Source organism: Carcharhinus amblyrhynchos, chromosome 10, assembly GCF_965287045.1.
Source record: "Carcharhinus amblyrhynchos chromosome 10, sCarAmb.v2.hapA, whole genome shotgun sequence".
NCBI classification, from domain to species: Eukaryota; Metazoa; Chordata; class Chondrichthyes; order Carcharhiniformes; family Carcharhinidae; genus Carcharhinus; species Carcharhinus amblyrhynchos.
In genome coordinates, this window is record NC_137333.1 from 87,984,461 (window position 1) to 88,001,940 (window position 17,480).

Sequence of the window (17,480 nt, forward strand, 5' to 3'; positions counted from 1 at the left end):
ATCGGTCAAGGCATTGCCCTGATAAATGAATCTGCGAGTGGCTATCACTTATTTTGTCCAGCTGCAACAGGCGCAATGTGTGTACCTGCTCTTCCTGTCTGCAAAGAAGCGGGCCCTGTGTATTAATTTAAATGAAATGCTTTGATAAAATGTACTTTTTTTTAGCAATACCCAAGTTTTGTTGAATGCAGTACAGTGAATGCTAAAAGAATGAAACATTGAAGCAGAAATGAGATTAGTGATGAAATAATGGTGTAATATTGGGACAGGAACAGAACTACTATTCTATCACCTGGAAGAAAGAGGAAAATGTCAATGTGACAAACTTACCTTTGTCAATCCACAACAATGATTTTCTTTGGCAGATGAGGAGATGTCAAGCTCAAAGGATTTTGCAACGGAAACAACAAGTTCGGAAGAGGAACCAGAGTCAGATTTCATAGCCAACTCCAACATGTTGTGTCAGACAAGGAACAGTGACAGTCCAATGGATGGACGGGCCATGAGGCGTTCTAGTCGAGGCTCCTTCACCAGAGCAAGCCTGGAGGAACTCCTGAGCATCGACCCTGAGGCCAGCCAAAGCTCAATGTGGCTGGGAACCGAGGATGGCTGGTGCGTGGTAACTTTTTCATTCGGAGCGTTCGTTGGTAAATTTAAAGCAGATGCAAAGTATGGAGTAATTAAAGTTCTACACTGAGCTGAATTAGCAAACTAGCACGTGTCGGAGCAGTGCCTCTGACTTTATTGTTAAAGAATTCAGAACATAACAACATAAGAACATAAGAAATAGGAGCAGGAGTAGGCCATCTAGCCCTTCGAGCCTGCCCCGCCATTCAATAAGATCATGGCTGATCTGTCATGGCTCAGTTCCACATTCCCGCCCTCTCCCCATAACCCTTAATCCCCTCTCTCATCAAAAACCCATCAACCCGTGTCTTAAAAATATTTAGCGAGGCAGCCTCCACCACTTCAATGGGCAGAGAATTCCAGAGATTCACCACCCTTTGAGTGACGAAGTTCCTCCTCAACTCTGTTCTAAACCGCCCCCCCTTTATCTTGAGGCTATGCCCCCTAGTCCTACTATCCTTTCTGAGCGGGAAGAGTCTCTCCACCTCTATCCTATCCATCCCATTCATCATCTTTACGTCTCAATGAGATCTCCCCTCATTCTTCTAAACTCTAACGAGTACAAGCCTAATCTATTCAGCCTCTCCTCATAGCTCAACCCCCTCAACTCCGGCATCAGCCTAGTAAACCTTCTCTGCACTCCCTCCAAGGCTAAAATATCCTTGCGTAAGTACGGCGCCCAAAACTGCACACAGTACTCCAGCTGCGGCCTCACCAATGCCCTATACAGCCGCAGCAAGACCTCCCTACTTTTATATTCAATCCCCCTCGCTATGAAGGCCAGCATCCCATTCGCCTTCCTGACCACCTGCTGCACCTGCAAGCTGGGTTTTTGCGACTCATGCACAAGGACCCCGAGGTCCCTCTGCACCATTGCATGCTGCAGTTTTTCTCCACGTAAGTAATAATCCTTCCTACCATTATTCCTACCAAAGTGGACCACCTCACGCTTGCCAACATTAAATTCCATTTGCCATTTCATGGCCCATTCGCCCAGCCTATCTAGATCCTTCTGTAGACTCTCCACACCCTCCGCACAATTTGCCTTTCCACCAATTTTGGTGTCATCAGCAAATTTCGACACCCTACACTTGGTTCCCTCCTCCAGATCATCTATATAAATGGTAAATAGCTGAGGCCCCAGCACCGACCCCTGGGGCACTCCACTAGTCACCATCCGCCAATCCGAATAGCACCCATTGACCCCCACTCTCTGCCTCCTATTTGACAACCAGTCCTCTATCCACGCTAACACCCTACCCCCAACTCCATGCCCCCTGACCTTCTGCAATAACCTCTTGTGAGGTACCTTGTCAAACGCCTTGTGAAAATCAAGAAAGACCACATTACTATCTTAGGTGTTTCACACAGCTACAGGTATTTTCCCTACACTGTGATATCCCATGACAGAGCAGTGAGAGTTAGGATTAGAATGAGAAGCAGGAAAAGCAGTAGGATTTGAGATTAGAATGGGAAGTGGGGAGAACATTGGGATTTGGGATTAGAATGGGTTTAGCGAGAGAGCAGTGGGATTTGGGATTAGAATGGAAAGTGGGGAGAACTTTGGGATTTGGGATTAGAATGGGAAATGGGAGAGAGCAGTGTATATTTGGGATTGGGATGGGAAGCAGGAGAAAGTAGTAGGAGTTGGGATTCTAATGGGAAGCAGGAGAAAGCAGTGGGATGTGGGATTAGAAGAGGCAGTGGGAGAGAGCAGTAGGATTTAGGATTGGAATGGAAAGCAGGAGAGCCATGGGAGTTGGGATTAGAATGGGAAGGGGATAGAGAAGTGGGATTTGGGATTAGAATGGGTTTTTGGAGCGAGCAGTGGGATTTGGGATTAGAATGGGTTTTTGGAGCGAGCAGTGGGATTTGGGATTAGAATGGGTTTTTGGAGCGAGCAGTGGGATTTGGGATTAGAATGGGTTTTTGGAGTGAGCGGTAGGATTTGGGATTAGAATGGGTTTTTGGAGCGAGCAGTGGGATTTGGGATTAGAATGGGTTTTTGGGGCGAGCAGTGGGATTTGGGATTAGAATGGGTTTTTGGAGCGAGCAGTGGGATTTGGGATTAGAATGGGTTTTTGGAGCGAGCAGTGGGATTTGGGATTAGAATGGGTTTTTGGAGCGAGCAGTGGGATTTGGGATTAGAATGGGTTTTTGGAGCGAGCAGTGGGATTTGGGATTAGAATGGGTTTTTGGAGCGAGCAGTGGGATTTAGGATTAGAATGGGTTTTTGGAGCGAGCAGTGGGATTTGGGTTTAGAATGGGTTTTTGGAGCGAGCAGTGGGATTTGGGATTAGAATGGGTTTTTGGAGCGAGCAGTGGGATTTGGGATTAGAATGGGTTTTTGGAGCGAGCAGTGGGATTTGGGATTAGAATGGGTTTTTGGAGCGAGCAGTGGGATTTGGGATTAGAATGGGTTTTTGGAGCGAGCAGTGGGATTTGGGATTAGAATGGGTTTTTGGGGCGAGCAGTGGGATTTGGGATTAGAATGGGTTTTTGGAGCGAGCAGTGGGATTTGGGATTAGAATGGGTTTTTGGGGCGAGCAGTGGGATTTGGGATTAGAATGGGTTTTTGGAGCGAGCAGTGGGATTTGGGATTAGAATGGGTTTTTGGAGCGAGCAGTGGGATTTGGGATTAGAATGGGTTTTTGGGGCGAGCAGTGGGATTTGGGATTAGAATGGGTTTTTGGAGCGAGCAGTGGGATTTGGGATTAGAATGGGTTTTTGGGGCGAGCAGTGGGATTTGGGATTAGAATGGGTTTTTGGAGCGAGCAGTGGGATTTGGGATTAGAATGGGTTTTTGGAGCGAGCAGTGAGATTTGGGATTATAATGGGAAGGGAGAGAGAGCAGTAGGATTTGGGATTTGAATAGATTCTGGGAGAAAGCATTATTTTGCTCCTTCCATGTGACCCCACCCCCCACCCCCACCCCCTCCTCCCATGCCCACGATATTAATGCATGTAAACAGTACAGTACAATCTCATCGAATCTTCCAGCAATGAAAGTGGCCATTTGGGCCATTCTGCCTGTACTGCCTCTTTCTAGCCAATTATTTGCTCTCTCCTTTCCTTTCCCCATTGCCCTGAAAATCCATCATTTTTAAATATATATCCAATTACTTCTGGGTTGCAAAGATTGTGTCTTAACAGTTAATATCAAAATAAAACAATTTTACTTCCAGCAGTCTGATTCCATGACTGATCCTAATCTACTAAATAAATAGTCTAATAATAAGCTCCACAGTCAGGAGATGAATGAAGTAAAATTATTAATCAAGTATATTGGAAAGCTAGAAAGCATTAGAGCTGTCCTGATAAATGAGATACACAATCTGTAACATCAGAGACATGGCAGAACAATTTCAACCAGACATAATTGGAACAGCACCCAAGGTTGGATTTAATTTGATTTATTATTTTCACATGTATGCAGTGAAAACTGTTGTTTCTTGCTCGCTGCACAGACGAAGCACATCGTCCATAGAGTACACTGGGGAGAAGGAAAGGGGTAGGTGCAGAATATAGTATTACAATCATAGCTAGGGTGCAGAGAAAGATCAGCTTAATATGCTGTAGGTCCATTCAAAAGCCTGGTGGTTGCAGGGAACAAGCTGTTCTTGAGTCAGTTGGTATGTGATCTCAGACTTTTGTATCTTTTTCCTGACGTAAAAAGGTGGGAGAGAGTACGTCCGGGGTGATTATGCTTTTCCAAGGCAGCGGGAAGCGTAGACAGAATCAATGGGTGGGAGGCTGATGTGTGTGATGTGGGGTACATTCAAAACCCCTTTGCAGTTACTTGTGGTCTTACAAAAAACAAAGAACAGTACAGCACAGGAAACAGGCCCTTCGGCCCTCCAAACCTGCACAGCTCATTGGTCCAACTAGACCATTCTTCTGTATCCCTCCATTCCCAGTCTGCTCATGTGACTATCCAGGTAAGTCTTAAACGATCCCAGCGTGTCCGCCTCCACCACCCTGCTTGGCAGTGCATTCCAGGCCCCCGCCACCTCCTATGTAAAATACGTCCCTCTGATGTCTGAGTTAAACCTCGCACACCCCTCCCCCCCCCCCCCCCCCCCCCCAGGGCCCCTCATGTTTGTCACCTCCGACCTGGGAAAAAGCTTCCCACTGTTCTCCCTATTCACACCCCTCATAATTTTATACACCTCTATTATGTCTCTCCTCATTCCCCGTATTTCCAGGGAGAACAACCCCAGTTTATCCAATCTCTCCTCATAGTTAAGACCCTCCATACCAGGCAACATCCTGGTAAACCTTCTCTGCACTCTCTCCAAAGCCTCCACATCCTTCTGGTAGTGCAGCGACCAGAACTGGACGCAGTACTCCAAATGTGGCCTAACCAACGTTCTATACAGCTGTAACATCAGATGCCAATTTTTATACTCTACATCCCGTCTTATAAAGGCAAGCATGCCATATGCCTTCTTCACCACCTTCTCCACCTGTGCTGCCACCTTCAAGGATCTGTGGACTTGCACACCCAGGTCCCTCTGCGTGTCTATGCTCTTGATGGTTCTTGATGGTCTTGGGCAGAGCAGGAGCCATACCAAGCTATGATACATGCAGAATGATGCTCTCTATGGTGCATCTGTAAAAATCACTGAGAGTAGTAACAGACACGCCAAATTTCCTTAGTCTTCTGAGAAAGTAGAGGCTTTGGTGTGCTTTCTTAACTATAGTGCCAGTATGGGGGGATCAGGACAGGTTGTTGGTGATCTGGACACCTAAAACCTTGAAGCAGCTGTTTCAGAGAGAAAATGAAGCAGTATATGTGAATTCTCAGACTGAATCAACAGAGACAAAGGAAAGGGCAGATATAGGTAGAAATAACAGATGGAAGCCCAGTTTTCTGGTGCTAGAATTTGGCCGTGTTATTCTCAATTCTGTGAGGTGTATGGACCTATTAAAGTTAGCTCTGATGTTCTTTTAGCCATAGTGGAGCCTCTTGCCTTGTAGCAAATTTTGTAACGTAAGTCTCTTGCCAACTGGATTCTGCTGCAACATTTACAGTCACCTACAGATTGGATTTGTGATTTAAACTAGTTGCGACTTAGAGAAGGTTAGCACAGCCCTTGAACTGTCCACGAAGCCACCGTGTGGCCAGGTTGAGTATTACAACAACACAAGGAGCTTGAAGAAAGAGAACTTTGAACAGGTTTAGAATACTATCGCACATTGCAGGGTGAGTGGGGTTGGGGGGCAGACTTTTACTTCCCCTTGCCTCCCCCAATCCTCCAGTTTAATTACAGCTTTTGATTTAACCTCAGCAGAAGAAAATGCAAAAAAAAGTGACGCTGTTCCAAACCACTTGAAGGCACTTCAGTGTCATTCAAATGCTCAGTATCAGTGCTACTTACTTCTTTCTGGATTCTTCCTCCAGCTTAAAGTTTGTAGCTTTTCCTTGTAAAATCTTGGAATAGAGCAGGGAGAATGAGCTTTTTATAAATGCATTAATGGTTAGCGCAACACCACAGACCCGGGTTTGATTTCCGGCTTGGATCTGTATGGAGTCTGCACATTCTCCCCGTATCTGTGTGGGTTTCCTCCAGGTGCTCCGGTTTCCTCCCACAGTCCTAAAGATGTGCAGGATAGGTGGACTGACAAGATGTGTAGATTAGGTGGATTATCCATAGTAAATGTGCAGGGCTACGGGAATGGGACGCGCTGGTGGAGGAGATGGTTTTGGGCTGGTGGGCCTGGGTAAGGTGCTCATTTGGTGAGTTGGTGCAGACTTGATGGGCTGAATGGCCTTATTCCGCACTGTAGGGATTCTGTGGTTCATGTGGGCCAGCATTTGTTGCCCATCCCTAATTGCCCTTGAACTGAGTGACTTGGTAGGCCACTTCAAAGGGCATTTAAGAGTCAACTATGTTGCTGTGACTCTGGAGTCACATGTGGGCCAGACCAGGTAAGGACAGCAGATTTCCTTCCCTACAGGACATTAGTGACAGATGTGTTTAATCGATGATCAGCAGAGGGTTTAATGTTCATTATTAGACTTAGCTATTAACCAAACTTAGCGTGAGTTTCCTCCGGGTGCTCCGGTTTCCTCCCACAGTCCAAAGATGTGCGGATTAGGTTGATTGGCCACTCTAAAATTGCCCCTTAGTGTCCTGAGATGCATAGGTTAGAGGGATTAGCGGGTAAATGTGTAGGGATATGGGGGTAGGGCCTGGGTGGGATTGTGGTTGGTGCAGATTCAATGGACCGAATGGCCTCTTTCTGCACGGTAAGGTTTCTATGATTCTAATAAGAGGAGCTGTTTGTCAGCAACATAGGCCAGAATTTTACCTCCTCGCCCACCCCAGCAGAACAGCATTCTTCATGGCCCTCGGGCGGGCAAGATGGTAAAATTCCAGTGGTAGTGAGTGCGAAATGGAGCTGGCTTTAGTTAGCCAACAGGAAACTGGGGAAAGGAACTGGCTGAAACCTTATTCTTTAAACTGGAAAGGATTCACTGGAAACTCTCAGTAAAACTCTGAGTGGGTGACAACCTGACTGAAAATTAATTAAAATACAAAATGGTAAAATAGCAAGGAATGCTCGGAGTGGAATCCTGACAGGAGGAGGCCCAATCAGGAAAACCATTTCAGACCGATACTCTCGTTCCCCAGCTTTTATTGCAGTTCCGTTTTAAGGTTTACAAGACAAGTTCGGACCATTATTTTTTACTGTTCTTTTTTCCTCTTGGGTTGTGAAGCCACCTCTCTGGGAAACCCCGGGTAGGCCACCTCCTTGTGGCTGAAGATTCCCTGGACGGTGAGGAGCCACCCCACCCCCCCCGGCAAATTACCAATAGCCTGAGCAAACGGCCCCTCATTGGGTCCTGAATGATTTAAATCGCCTCAATTTTAAGTTTATTTATTCGTGTGACAAGTAGGCTTACGTTAACGCTGCAATGAAATTACTGTTAAATTCCCCTTGTCGCCTGTTGGGGGACATTGAGAGAGAATTTAGCATGGCCAGTGCACCTAACCGGCACGCCTTTCGGACTGTGGGAGGAAACCGGAGCACCCGGAGGAAACCCACCCAGGCAGGGGAGAACATGCAGACTCCCCACAGACAGTGACCCAAGCCAGGAATCGAACCCAGACCCCTGGTGCTGTGAGGCAGCAGAGCTAACCACTGTGCCACCATGCCACCCCAATTGGCAGACAGCCAATCATTCCCACCATACCTCCTGGCTACGTGACAGAGTCGGAGAGCCACCTTGATAGAGCTCTTGGGCATTTTACCAGCCAACCCAGCACGTTGCTGTGAAATCCCAGCCAATGTGTTTTCAGACTTGGTGCTGGAGGGGGTGCTGGTGGAGGGGCGGGGTACTTGAGTTGGGTTGCCTATCAAGCTATCGAAATGGGTACAAGCCAAAGCGGGAAATCTGTGCCAAAGTTATCGCTGTTTAAAGTGTTGACGGCATTCTGTGAGCTTGGTAATCGTGACCCTCTTCTTTCAGCATTCACGTCTATCAATCGTCCGATAACATCCGTAACCGGAAGAACAGTATGAAAATGCAGCACTCCGCAGCTGTCATGTGCATCCTGTAAGTACAAAGATATTCTTATCCTCATTCGGGGGACATGGGCGTCGCTGGCTGGCCAGCATTTATTGCCCACCCCTAGTTGCTAGAGAACGGTTGTGAGTCAACCACATTGCTGTGGCTCTAGAGTCACATGGAGGCCAGACCAGGTAAGGATGGCAGATTTCCTTCCCTAAAGGACATTGGTGAACCAGGTGGGATTCTCCGACAATAATTTCATGGTCATCAGTCGATTCTTAATTCCAGATATTTTTTATTGACTTCAAATTCCACCATCTGCCATGCGTGGGATTCGAACCTGGGTCCCCAGAACGTTAGCTGAGTTTCTGGATTAATAGTCTAGTGATAATACTACTCGGCCATGGCCTCCCCTTAAAAGTAATGGTTTCCATTTAGTTTGGACGCAGTCTTTAATAAAGCAGTTGTAGCTGTTGCTCCAGCCCATCTCCTGCCCAGTCTCAGTTTCCCACTTCCATTCTTGTCCTCAGCTAGGGAGGGAGGATGGGGTGAATGGAAAACCAGCATTCTGCATGGTTCTGATAGATTAATAGTCCAGGGTAAAGGCACCATCCATAGTGCCAAACACCACTAAAGATAGTGAAGAGTAAAATATGAAGCTGAGGTGAAGCACTATTCAGCTGATGATGAGCTTGGTTTATTAAAGATGGGAGATAAGAATGAAAAGGGAATGAAAAGCGAGGGGTCCACTCAGGCATTAAAGTTCTGAGAAAGAATGAATCAGACTAAGGTGTTGTGTGACCATGTCCCGATTTTAACACTAGGATAATGCAGGGCTGAGCGTCTTGTACAACACGTTTGGAATTTAGAACAAGCGAGGAGAGAACATTGAGAGAAGCAGAGACCACAGCAATAGGATAGTGTGGAAAAAGAGACAAAAAGATCACACTGGAGTCAATAAGGGAACAGTAACCCACACGAAAGGTGACCTGCTCAGTATGAGAGAGTCGCTAAAAGATATGGGGATTGCCTTCAAAGGCTAGCAGAGTTTGGGTTTTATAGCAAGGACCAGATTTTTGTCATTTCTTTGGGTCACGAAACTAGAAGCAGGAATAGGCCATCCCCCCTTCGAACTTGCTCCATCATTCATTTTGATCATGGCTAATTATCAAATTCAATATCTTGATCTTGCCTCCCCCCATATCCAATGATCACTTTAGCCCCAAGAACTATATCTAATTTGTTCTTGAAATCAGACGTTTTGGCCTCAACTACTTTCTGTGATAGTGAATTTTACACATTCAGATTTGCCAGCTCGACAGACCTGACTTTTAAAAATATCCACTCACAAGTCGAGTTTCGGTTTGGGGTGGGTCACCCGAGAACACAGGCTCCAGGGTCCCCAATAGCAACATGTTCACCCACCCATGTCCCATTGCCCCAATATCTTGTGCCAATATAGCACCAACTCATACCCCTCATCCACCACCCTTTCTCCTTAACCTCTCCAACTCACCTTGTTCCTTGACAACTATGATTCTTGCTGTATACCTTTGATAGGCCTGACAGCTTTTGACACTTTCTGGATAACTTTGACAGATTTGACAACTGGACAGTTCATAAACAGTTCAGCTTTGACAAAGGGTCATCTGGACTCGAAACGTCAGCTCTTTTCTCTCCTTACAGATGCTGCCAGATCTGCTGAGATTTTCCAGCATTTTCTCTGTTGGTTTTTAGATTCCAGCATCCACAGTAATTTGCTTTTATCAAACAGTTCCTTGACAGTTGGACAGTTACTTGACAGTCGGAGACCTCCTTCATTCTGGTTATCCAAACATATTCACGAAGTCCAGCCTCCTCCTACCTGTTCTAATCTGCACACTCTGGATTCTACATTCCTGTTCTTCCAAAATTCCACTTCAGTGGAGACAACTGGTGGACGCTCCAACTGTACAGGGCAACAAGTGGGCACAAAATGGCAACTGGAAGTAAATTGCACTTCCACTGGGTATATCCTTGGTATTTCTCCTGTTCTGCTACTGTAACTTAATGGAAGTTCAGCAAAAACCGATAAACCTTGTTTCTACGAGACATGTGTTAACGTCATGGCAGCAGAGCTGGAATAATCTCCGGAAACTCCTGGCATCAGTGCCCTTTGAACAATTTGAGGTACCCTCCTTCATATCCAACTCAAAGCCAATTTCAACACACATACACCAAGACAAGTTGGGGTATCTGTATCTCAGACAGAAAGAAGAATACTGAATTTGTTTGAAGTTGGAATGGATTGAAACGGTTGACCATTCCCTTTGATAAGAACATAAGAACTTGGAGCCAGAAGAACAGGCCATCTGGCCCCTCGAGCCTGCTCCACCATTCAATAAGATCATGGCTGATCTTTTTGTGGACTCAGCTCCACTTACCTGCCCGCTCACCATAACCCTTAATTCGTTTACTATTCAAAAATTTATCTATCCTTGCCTTAAAAACATTCAATGAGATAGCCTCAACTCTTCACTGGGTGGGGAATTCCACAGATTCTCAACCCTTTGAGTGAAGAAGTTCCTCCTCAACTCAATCGTAAATCTGCTTCCCCTTATTTTGAGGCCATGTCAGGATAATGTCTCAGTTACTTTTGCAATTTGGATCTCAATTTAAGATGATATTTCAGAAAATTGGTTTTCAGTCCTCAAAGTGCTTAGTTAGTTACACTCAGAAGACATGCTTCAAATCATCAGTGTCTGCATTTCAGAGGAAGTCTTGTTAGTGAGGTGCACAATATTGTAATCACTTGAAGTTTTTCCTGACATTGTGTAGTACACCCAGCCAGCCACAATGCCCCTGCTGTTCACATCCTCCATAGAGATGGCAATAATTCCTGTATTTGTGAACAGTGAATGCTGTGGGATACAGTGATGTTAAAGAGAAGGGCTTTAAGATGAAAGGGGGCTAGAAATAAAACTTCAGAGAATTCTGATTTTTCTTTTGAAAGCTAGCAAATATAGTCGTGAATACAGTTTTCCAGAGACCTAGTACTCCAAATAAAAATAACTATTTTGATTTGATTTATTATTGTCTCATGTATTGGTATCCAGTGAAAAGTATTGTTTCCTGCACACTATATAGACAAAACATTGCACTTGTAGAGTACAAAGGGGAGAAGGGAAGAAGAGGGTGCAGAATGTAGTGTTACAGTTATAGCTGGGGTATAGAGAAAAATCAACTTAATGCAAGATAGGTCCATTCAAAAGTCTGATGGCAACAGGGAAGAAGCTGTTCTTGAATCGGTCGGTACGTGTTTTCAATCTTCTGTATCACACAAACCAACCTCCCATCCATTGACTCTGTCTACACTTGCCGCTGCTTCAGCAAAGTAGCCAGCATTATTTAGGATCCCACGCACCCCGGACATTCTCTCTTCCATCTTCTTCCTTTGGGAAAAAGACACGAAAGCCTGAGGTCACATTCCAACCGACTCAAGAACGGTTTCTTCCCTGCTGCTGTCAGACGTTTGAATGAACCTACCTTGCATTAAGTTGATCTTTCTCTGCACCCTAGCTATGACTGTATCACTACATTCTGCACTCTCTCGTTTCCTTCTGTATGAACAGTATGTTTTGTCTGTATAGCGTGCAAGAAACAATACTTTTCACTGTATGTTAATGCATGTGACAATAATAAATCAAATCAAATCAAAATCAAGTCTTTTCCCCGATGGAAGAAGATGGAAGAGGGTGGGGTGCATGGGGTCTTTAAATAAGCTGGCTGCTTTTCCAAGGCAGTGGGAAGTTTAGACGGAGTCAATGGATGGGAGGCTGGGTTTGATATGATGGATTGGACTTCGTTCACAACCCTTTGTAGATTCTTGTGGTCTTACTCTTGATCTAGACATTCCTTCTCCTCAAAATTGTAATGCATAAGGATTCCAAAATTGATCAGTTCTTACAATTCACTTTCAAATTCTGTAGTTTGCAGTCTTTTCTCAATACCCGCAATCCACGTGTGAAATATATAAACGTCTCAATCTCCTGTGTGACTGGCAAGCATTAAATTAGCAAATTATAGGATGCATTAGTAAATGTTACCAGTATTACTCCTATCTGTGCACGACTATTGGGTGATGCTGAAAATATTTGAGGCAGAACTCTCCCAAAAAAAATTCTAAGTGTTGAATTCGTGGGAAAACGGGAGTGATTCACCCTGTTATTTTTCAATGGGAATTCACACTAGATTCTCCCACACTCCTGTGCACTGCAGAGGCCATCAGCACGAATATTGTTATAAATCAGAGGATGGGGCCTATTCTCACACAAGAGGCTGAAACCAGGAGGCTTCTGTGCATATGCAGTGGCCCTGAACTGTCAGCTTCTTGTTTGATGGCCAGCTCAATTGATTCAAATCACCTTGAATACGACAGTATTTCTGATTCTCTTTTCCTTCTCCGATAGATATCTCGACAACAAGGTTTTTGTATCACTGGCGAACGGTGAATTGATGGTCTACCAACGAGATGCAGGTTTGTTCAGGGGTTTATATTGGATTAATCAGATAATTACAAAGTGAGCACACTGTTGTGTGGTTCACTACCGTTAGACCTGTGATAGGAATGCAGTCGCTCGTGGAGAAGAGTTATTAGCGTGTGAAATAACCTTGTTCACTTTTGTTGTGTCTAAATTCACAGCAACATTTCAATCAAATTTCCTCACCTCTCTGAAATGCATTGACTTGCTCAAAGGTCTCTCTCCATTGAAGACCATAAGATATAGGAACAGAATTAGGTCACTCAGCCCATCGAGTCTGCTCCGCCATTCAATCATGGCTGATATTTTTCTCATCCCCATTCTCCTGCCTTTTCCCCATAACCCCTGACCCCCTTATTAATCTAGAACCTATCTATCTCTGTCTTAAAGACACTCAATGACCTGGCCTCCACAGCCTTCTGTGACAAAGAGTTTCACCAATACACCACTCTCTGACTGAAGAAAATCCTCCTCATCTCTGTTTTAAAGGATCAACCCTTTAGCCTGAGGTTGTGCCCTCTGGTTCTAGTTTTCCTACTGGTGGAAACATCCTCTTCACGTCCACTCTATCCAAGCCTCACAGTATTCTGTAAGTTTCAATAAGATTCCCCGTCTAAACTCCAATGAGTACAGACCCAGAGTCCTCAACAGACCCTGAATGGGTGGATCAGATTCAAGGAATGACCTACATTTGTTCCTATGCTGCCCTTTCCTTCACATAGAAAAATACATCAGTACTTGGAATGGGCTTCCAGATGTCCAAGGAGTAATTCTTCATGTGTGTCCCTGGACTTAGGTAGTTGGAAAGCCTGTTTTACTGTACAATACATTAAGGCCTGGTCCAATCTGTTATGTAAAGGTGCCAATCATTTGGATTGGTGATGCAGTGATTTTTTTTATTTGAAGATAGGATTATAACCTTGATTCTCCAATATCGTTCGCCCTGCCACCACTGCTAATATTCTGCCAAGAATTTGGAGCTCAGCCAAATCTCCATTCACAGTAGCAGGAATGGAGAATATCAGTCGCAGGTGAGATCGGAGGATTCCGGGCACAGTGGTTAATACTGCTACCTCGCAGTGCCAAGCACCCGGGTACAATCCCAGCCTCGGGTCACTGAATGTGTAGAGTTTGCACATTCTTCCCGTGTCTGCGAGGTTTTCCTCCGGGTGCTCCAGTTTCCTCCCACAGTCCGAAAGACGTGCTGGTTAGATGGATCAGCCATGCTAATTTGCCCCTTAGTGCCAGGGGGACTAGCAGGATAAATATATGGGGTTACGGGGATAGGGGCTGGGTGGGATTGTGGTCAGTGCAGGCTTGATGGGCCAAATGGCCTCTTTCTGTACTGTAGGGATTCTATGAAAGTAAAATCAGCAGAAGTGTTGCACTGATTGCTAATTTGCCATCAACTGTTTTACACTATCTCACAAAGTTCAAATTTACACTCTCTTAGTGAAGCCCAGCCTTTTACCAGATACTGAGTTCATGAGAAAAGGAATCTTATCTGTAAATGCTCAGACCTTAAATCAATGATGGAACAATTCCTGATTGAACCTTTACCAAACTTGGTCAGTAGGTTTCTTTTATCTTTGCACATGTGTCTACATTTGTCGAACTGGACCCGGTAACTTAGTTCAGAAATGACTTTATGGGGTTTTTCATCAACTTGATGAGTGGTTTCCTGCTGTCCAAATCTTGGCTCAATTTGAAAGCAGATAGACTGGGAATAGGACATGTTGACAAATATTAAACCGTCACCTGGAGCTGAAACAGCCCCAGTGTATGTTTGATGTTCTCCTTCAATCGAAAGGGGCTCCACATCTATTTTTTCTCTACGAAAGATAATGAAGAGAGGAAAATGGGTGAGCACCCAGAAAGATTAAATATTTCCACCCCCTGTCAGGAAAAAGATCCTTTAACTTTTAATCCCTCTCTGGCACAGCAGTTGGTTTAATTATTTGTCGTTTTTTTTCCCCTCCCATCCCCGCAGGAAGTTTTTGGGACCCACAGAACTCGCACATATTGTGCTTGGGATCATCGGGAAATCCCGTCACCAAGATGGTGCAGGTGGCGGGAAAGCTTTGGTGCGGATGCCAGAACCGGATTATCATCATCAACACTGCCACACTTTGCCAGGAGGTGAGTGCCAAGCAGCACTTGATGTAATCCCTAAACACAAGTGCCAGCTCTGACCCAGTGTGATCCGTAGGTAAAGCTTGGCACCTCAGCCAGCAAGGCTCACCACTCTTTGGGTGAAGGAATGTCTCCTCATCTCTGTCCTAAATGGCCTACCCGGTATCTTCAGGCTGTGACTCCTGGTTCTGGACATCCCCACCATCAGGAACATCTTCCCTGCATCTATCCTGTCTGGCCCTGTTCAAATTTAATAAGTCTCTATGAGACCCCCCTCATTGATCTGAACTCCAGCGAAAACAATCCTAACCTACTCCAACTCTCAAGAGAAGGAACAGTCAGTGGAGCAGTGCAGTCTTGGTCTCCTTTTCTGAGGAAGGATGTTCTTGCTCTTGAGGTTCTGCAGCGAAGTTTTTCCGGGGATGGCGGGACTGATTGTATGAGGAGAGATTGACTAGATTAGGATTGTTTTTGCTGGAGTTCAGACGAGTGAGGGGAGGCCTCATTGAGCCTCATAAAATTCTAACATGACTAGACAGGGTAGATGCAGGGAATATGTTCCCAGTGGTGAGGATGTCCATAACCAGGGGTCACAGTCTGAGGATTCAGGGTAGACCATTTAGGACCATTTCTTCACCCAAAGAGTGGTGAGTCTGTGGAATTCATTACCACAGGAAGAATTGGTACCAAAACATTGAATGTATTCAAGAGGCGGCCAGATGGGCGTATGGAGATCAAAGGTTATGGGGAGAAAGCAGGATTATGCTATTGAATTGGATGATCAGCCGTGATTGTGATGAATAGTGGAGCAATCTTGTAAGGCCAAATGGCCTCCTCCAGCTCCCATCTTCGATGTTTCTATATTGCTTTGTGTTTGCGGGCGTGGAACTGTTGGAAGTTTCAGAAGGCTGATGGGTCACAGCCTCCAAAGTAAAAAAGTGACAACATTGTGATAATATAAGTAGAAAAAAAATGAATATTTAGCATATAATAAATATTAGATCAACGGCTAGCAACACGCATATGCTTTAAAACTCAAAATGCCTCAGGACATACTTTGAAAGATTGTCTTGACTCTCTGCTCAAGTACAGTGGGCAAGAGGGAGAAGCAAACATCGAAAAATTGAGCACGTGCCTGGTGTAAAACTGCTCAATTTGCCTCCATTTAAATAATTTGATTTGATTTATTATTATTACATGTACTGGGATACTGTGACACGTATTGTTTCTTGCGCACTATACAGACAAAGCATACCGTTCATAGAGTGCATCAGGGAAAAGGAAAGAGATGGTGCAGTATGTAGTGTTGCAGTCATAGCTAGGGTGTAGAGAAAGATCAACTTAATGTATGGTAGTATATAGTAATATTTTAAAGCTGGTCTGTCTGGTCCTAAGCTCTGGCTGCTCAGCTGTGCTTTAACATGTCAACGGAGAATGAACCCTTCAATCTATGTCTGTGCTGATACTGCAGTCTTGATGTTTTCTGTGTTAAATGGCAGCACATGATCCAGATCGGCCAAGATAGCAATCGGTGTGTGACGAGTATGGTCAGCTCCAGTTTGGGTGTTTGGATTGCACTACAGAGCAGCGCTCAGGTGAAACTCTATCACGCCGGCACCTACGAAAACCTGGCAGAGGTCGATGTGGCTCCCGCTGTACACAAGATGCTCGCAGGTAAGAAACGCATTCCACAACGGTACATCACTTAACATGCCTGCAGCCCCTAAGAAGCTGAAGCAGGCATTGACAGTTTGAAGCTCTGAATTAGTGATAAGGCCTCAAGTTAGATTCAATTCAAACAAACCCACTAAGTCCTGGCAAAAATAGTGATGCATTTTAGAAGCATTCACTCCTGACTGTACATTGATCTCACGGCGAAATATCTTTTTCTGGAAATTGCTCTGTTTAAAAGCAGGACATTCCACAACTTGTGGAGTCACTGGGAGAACGGCCGCATGGATGAGGTATTAGTAACTATGAGACTGGACCTCACCTCAGTCAATGAGGAGAGTGGATTATTAGGATTGAGGAAGAATGAAGTCTCTAATGACGATATCTTTCAGCAGATGAAATGATCTGTTAAGCACTCATTGGCAAAAAGAGCCTTTGAGCTTGTGTGCCTTGATTCTGTGTCTGATGGAATGCAGATGAAGGTCTATCCACTTGTCCGATTCTCCATACGCCAGCAGGAAAACATGCTGGAACAATGTGGCATGCTAATACCAGGACTCACCTGAACAAAAGCCTGGGGCTGCCTCAGGAGTTCAGGATGGAAGTTGCCAGCAGCCCTGGATTCCAGAATACCACAGGGGATGCATCTACAGGTGGAAGCACAAGATTCAGTGCCCTGGAAGGGGGAGTCTATCCTCTGGCCTCAGAATGTTCTCAGGTGATCTATCGTCCAGGCTCAAGAGGCACCCAGAAGCCCATACACATTTCCAGGCGGCCCACCTTCTTTGTTCAGCAGTGGGTCCATGATGTTGGGCACCTTTTCAATATGGTGCCCAGATAGGATGGCAGACTACGTGCCATCCAGGCCTGCCCCAACACTAAATACAGCGCAAAACACCCACATGCATAATTAATGAGGTCAGAGTCAGAAGAGTTGGTGAGTTCACCCACCAGCCTCTGCAGAAATAAGCCACATACCCTCCCCCTGCCACAGAGCCCCAGGATTGGAG

The 17,480-nt window shown here is 45.2% G+C and overlaps 1 protein-coding gene across 1 annotated transcript in view; it reads left to right on the forward strand.

Moving 5' to 3' along the window:
* Positions 1 to 17,480, forward strand: part of arhgef17 (Rho guanine nucleotide exchange factor (GEF) 17) — a 458,392-nt gene that overhangs the window by 427,535 nt on the left and 13,377 nt on the right. The window contains 5 exon segments of the mRNA XM_080197536.1: positions 366 to 612; positions 8,105 to 8,191; positions 12,595 to 12,662; positions 14,657 to 14,805; positions 16,299 to 16,473. Of these exon segments, the coding sequence (XP_080053662.1) occupies positions 366 to 612; positions 8,105 to 8,191; positions 12,595 to 12,662; positions 14,657 to 14,805; positions 16,299 to 16,473 (726 nt within the window).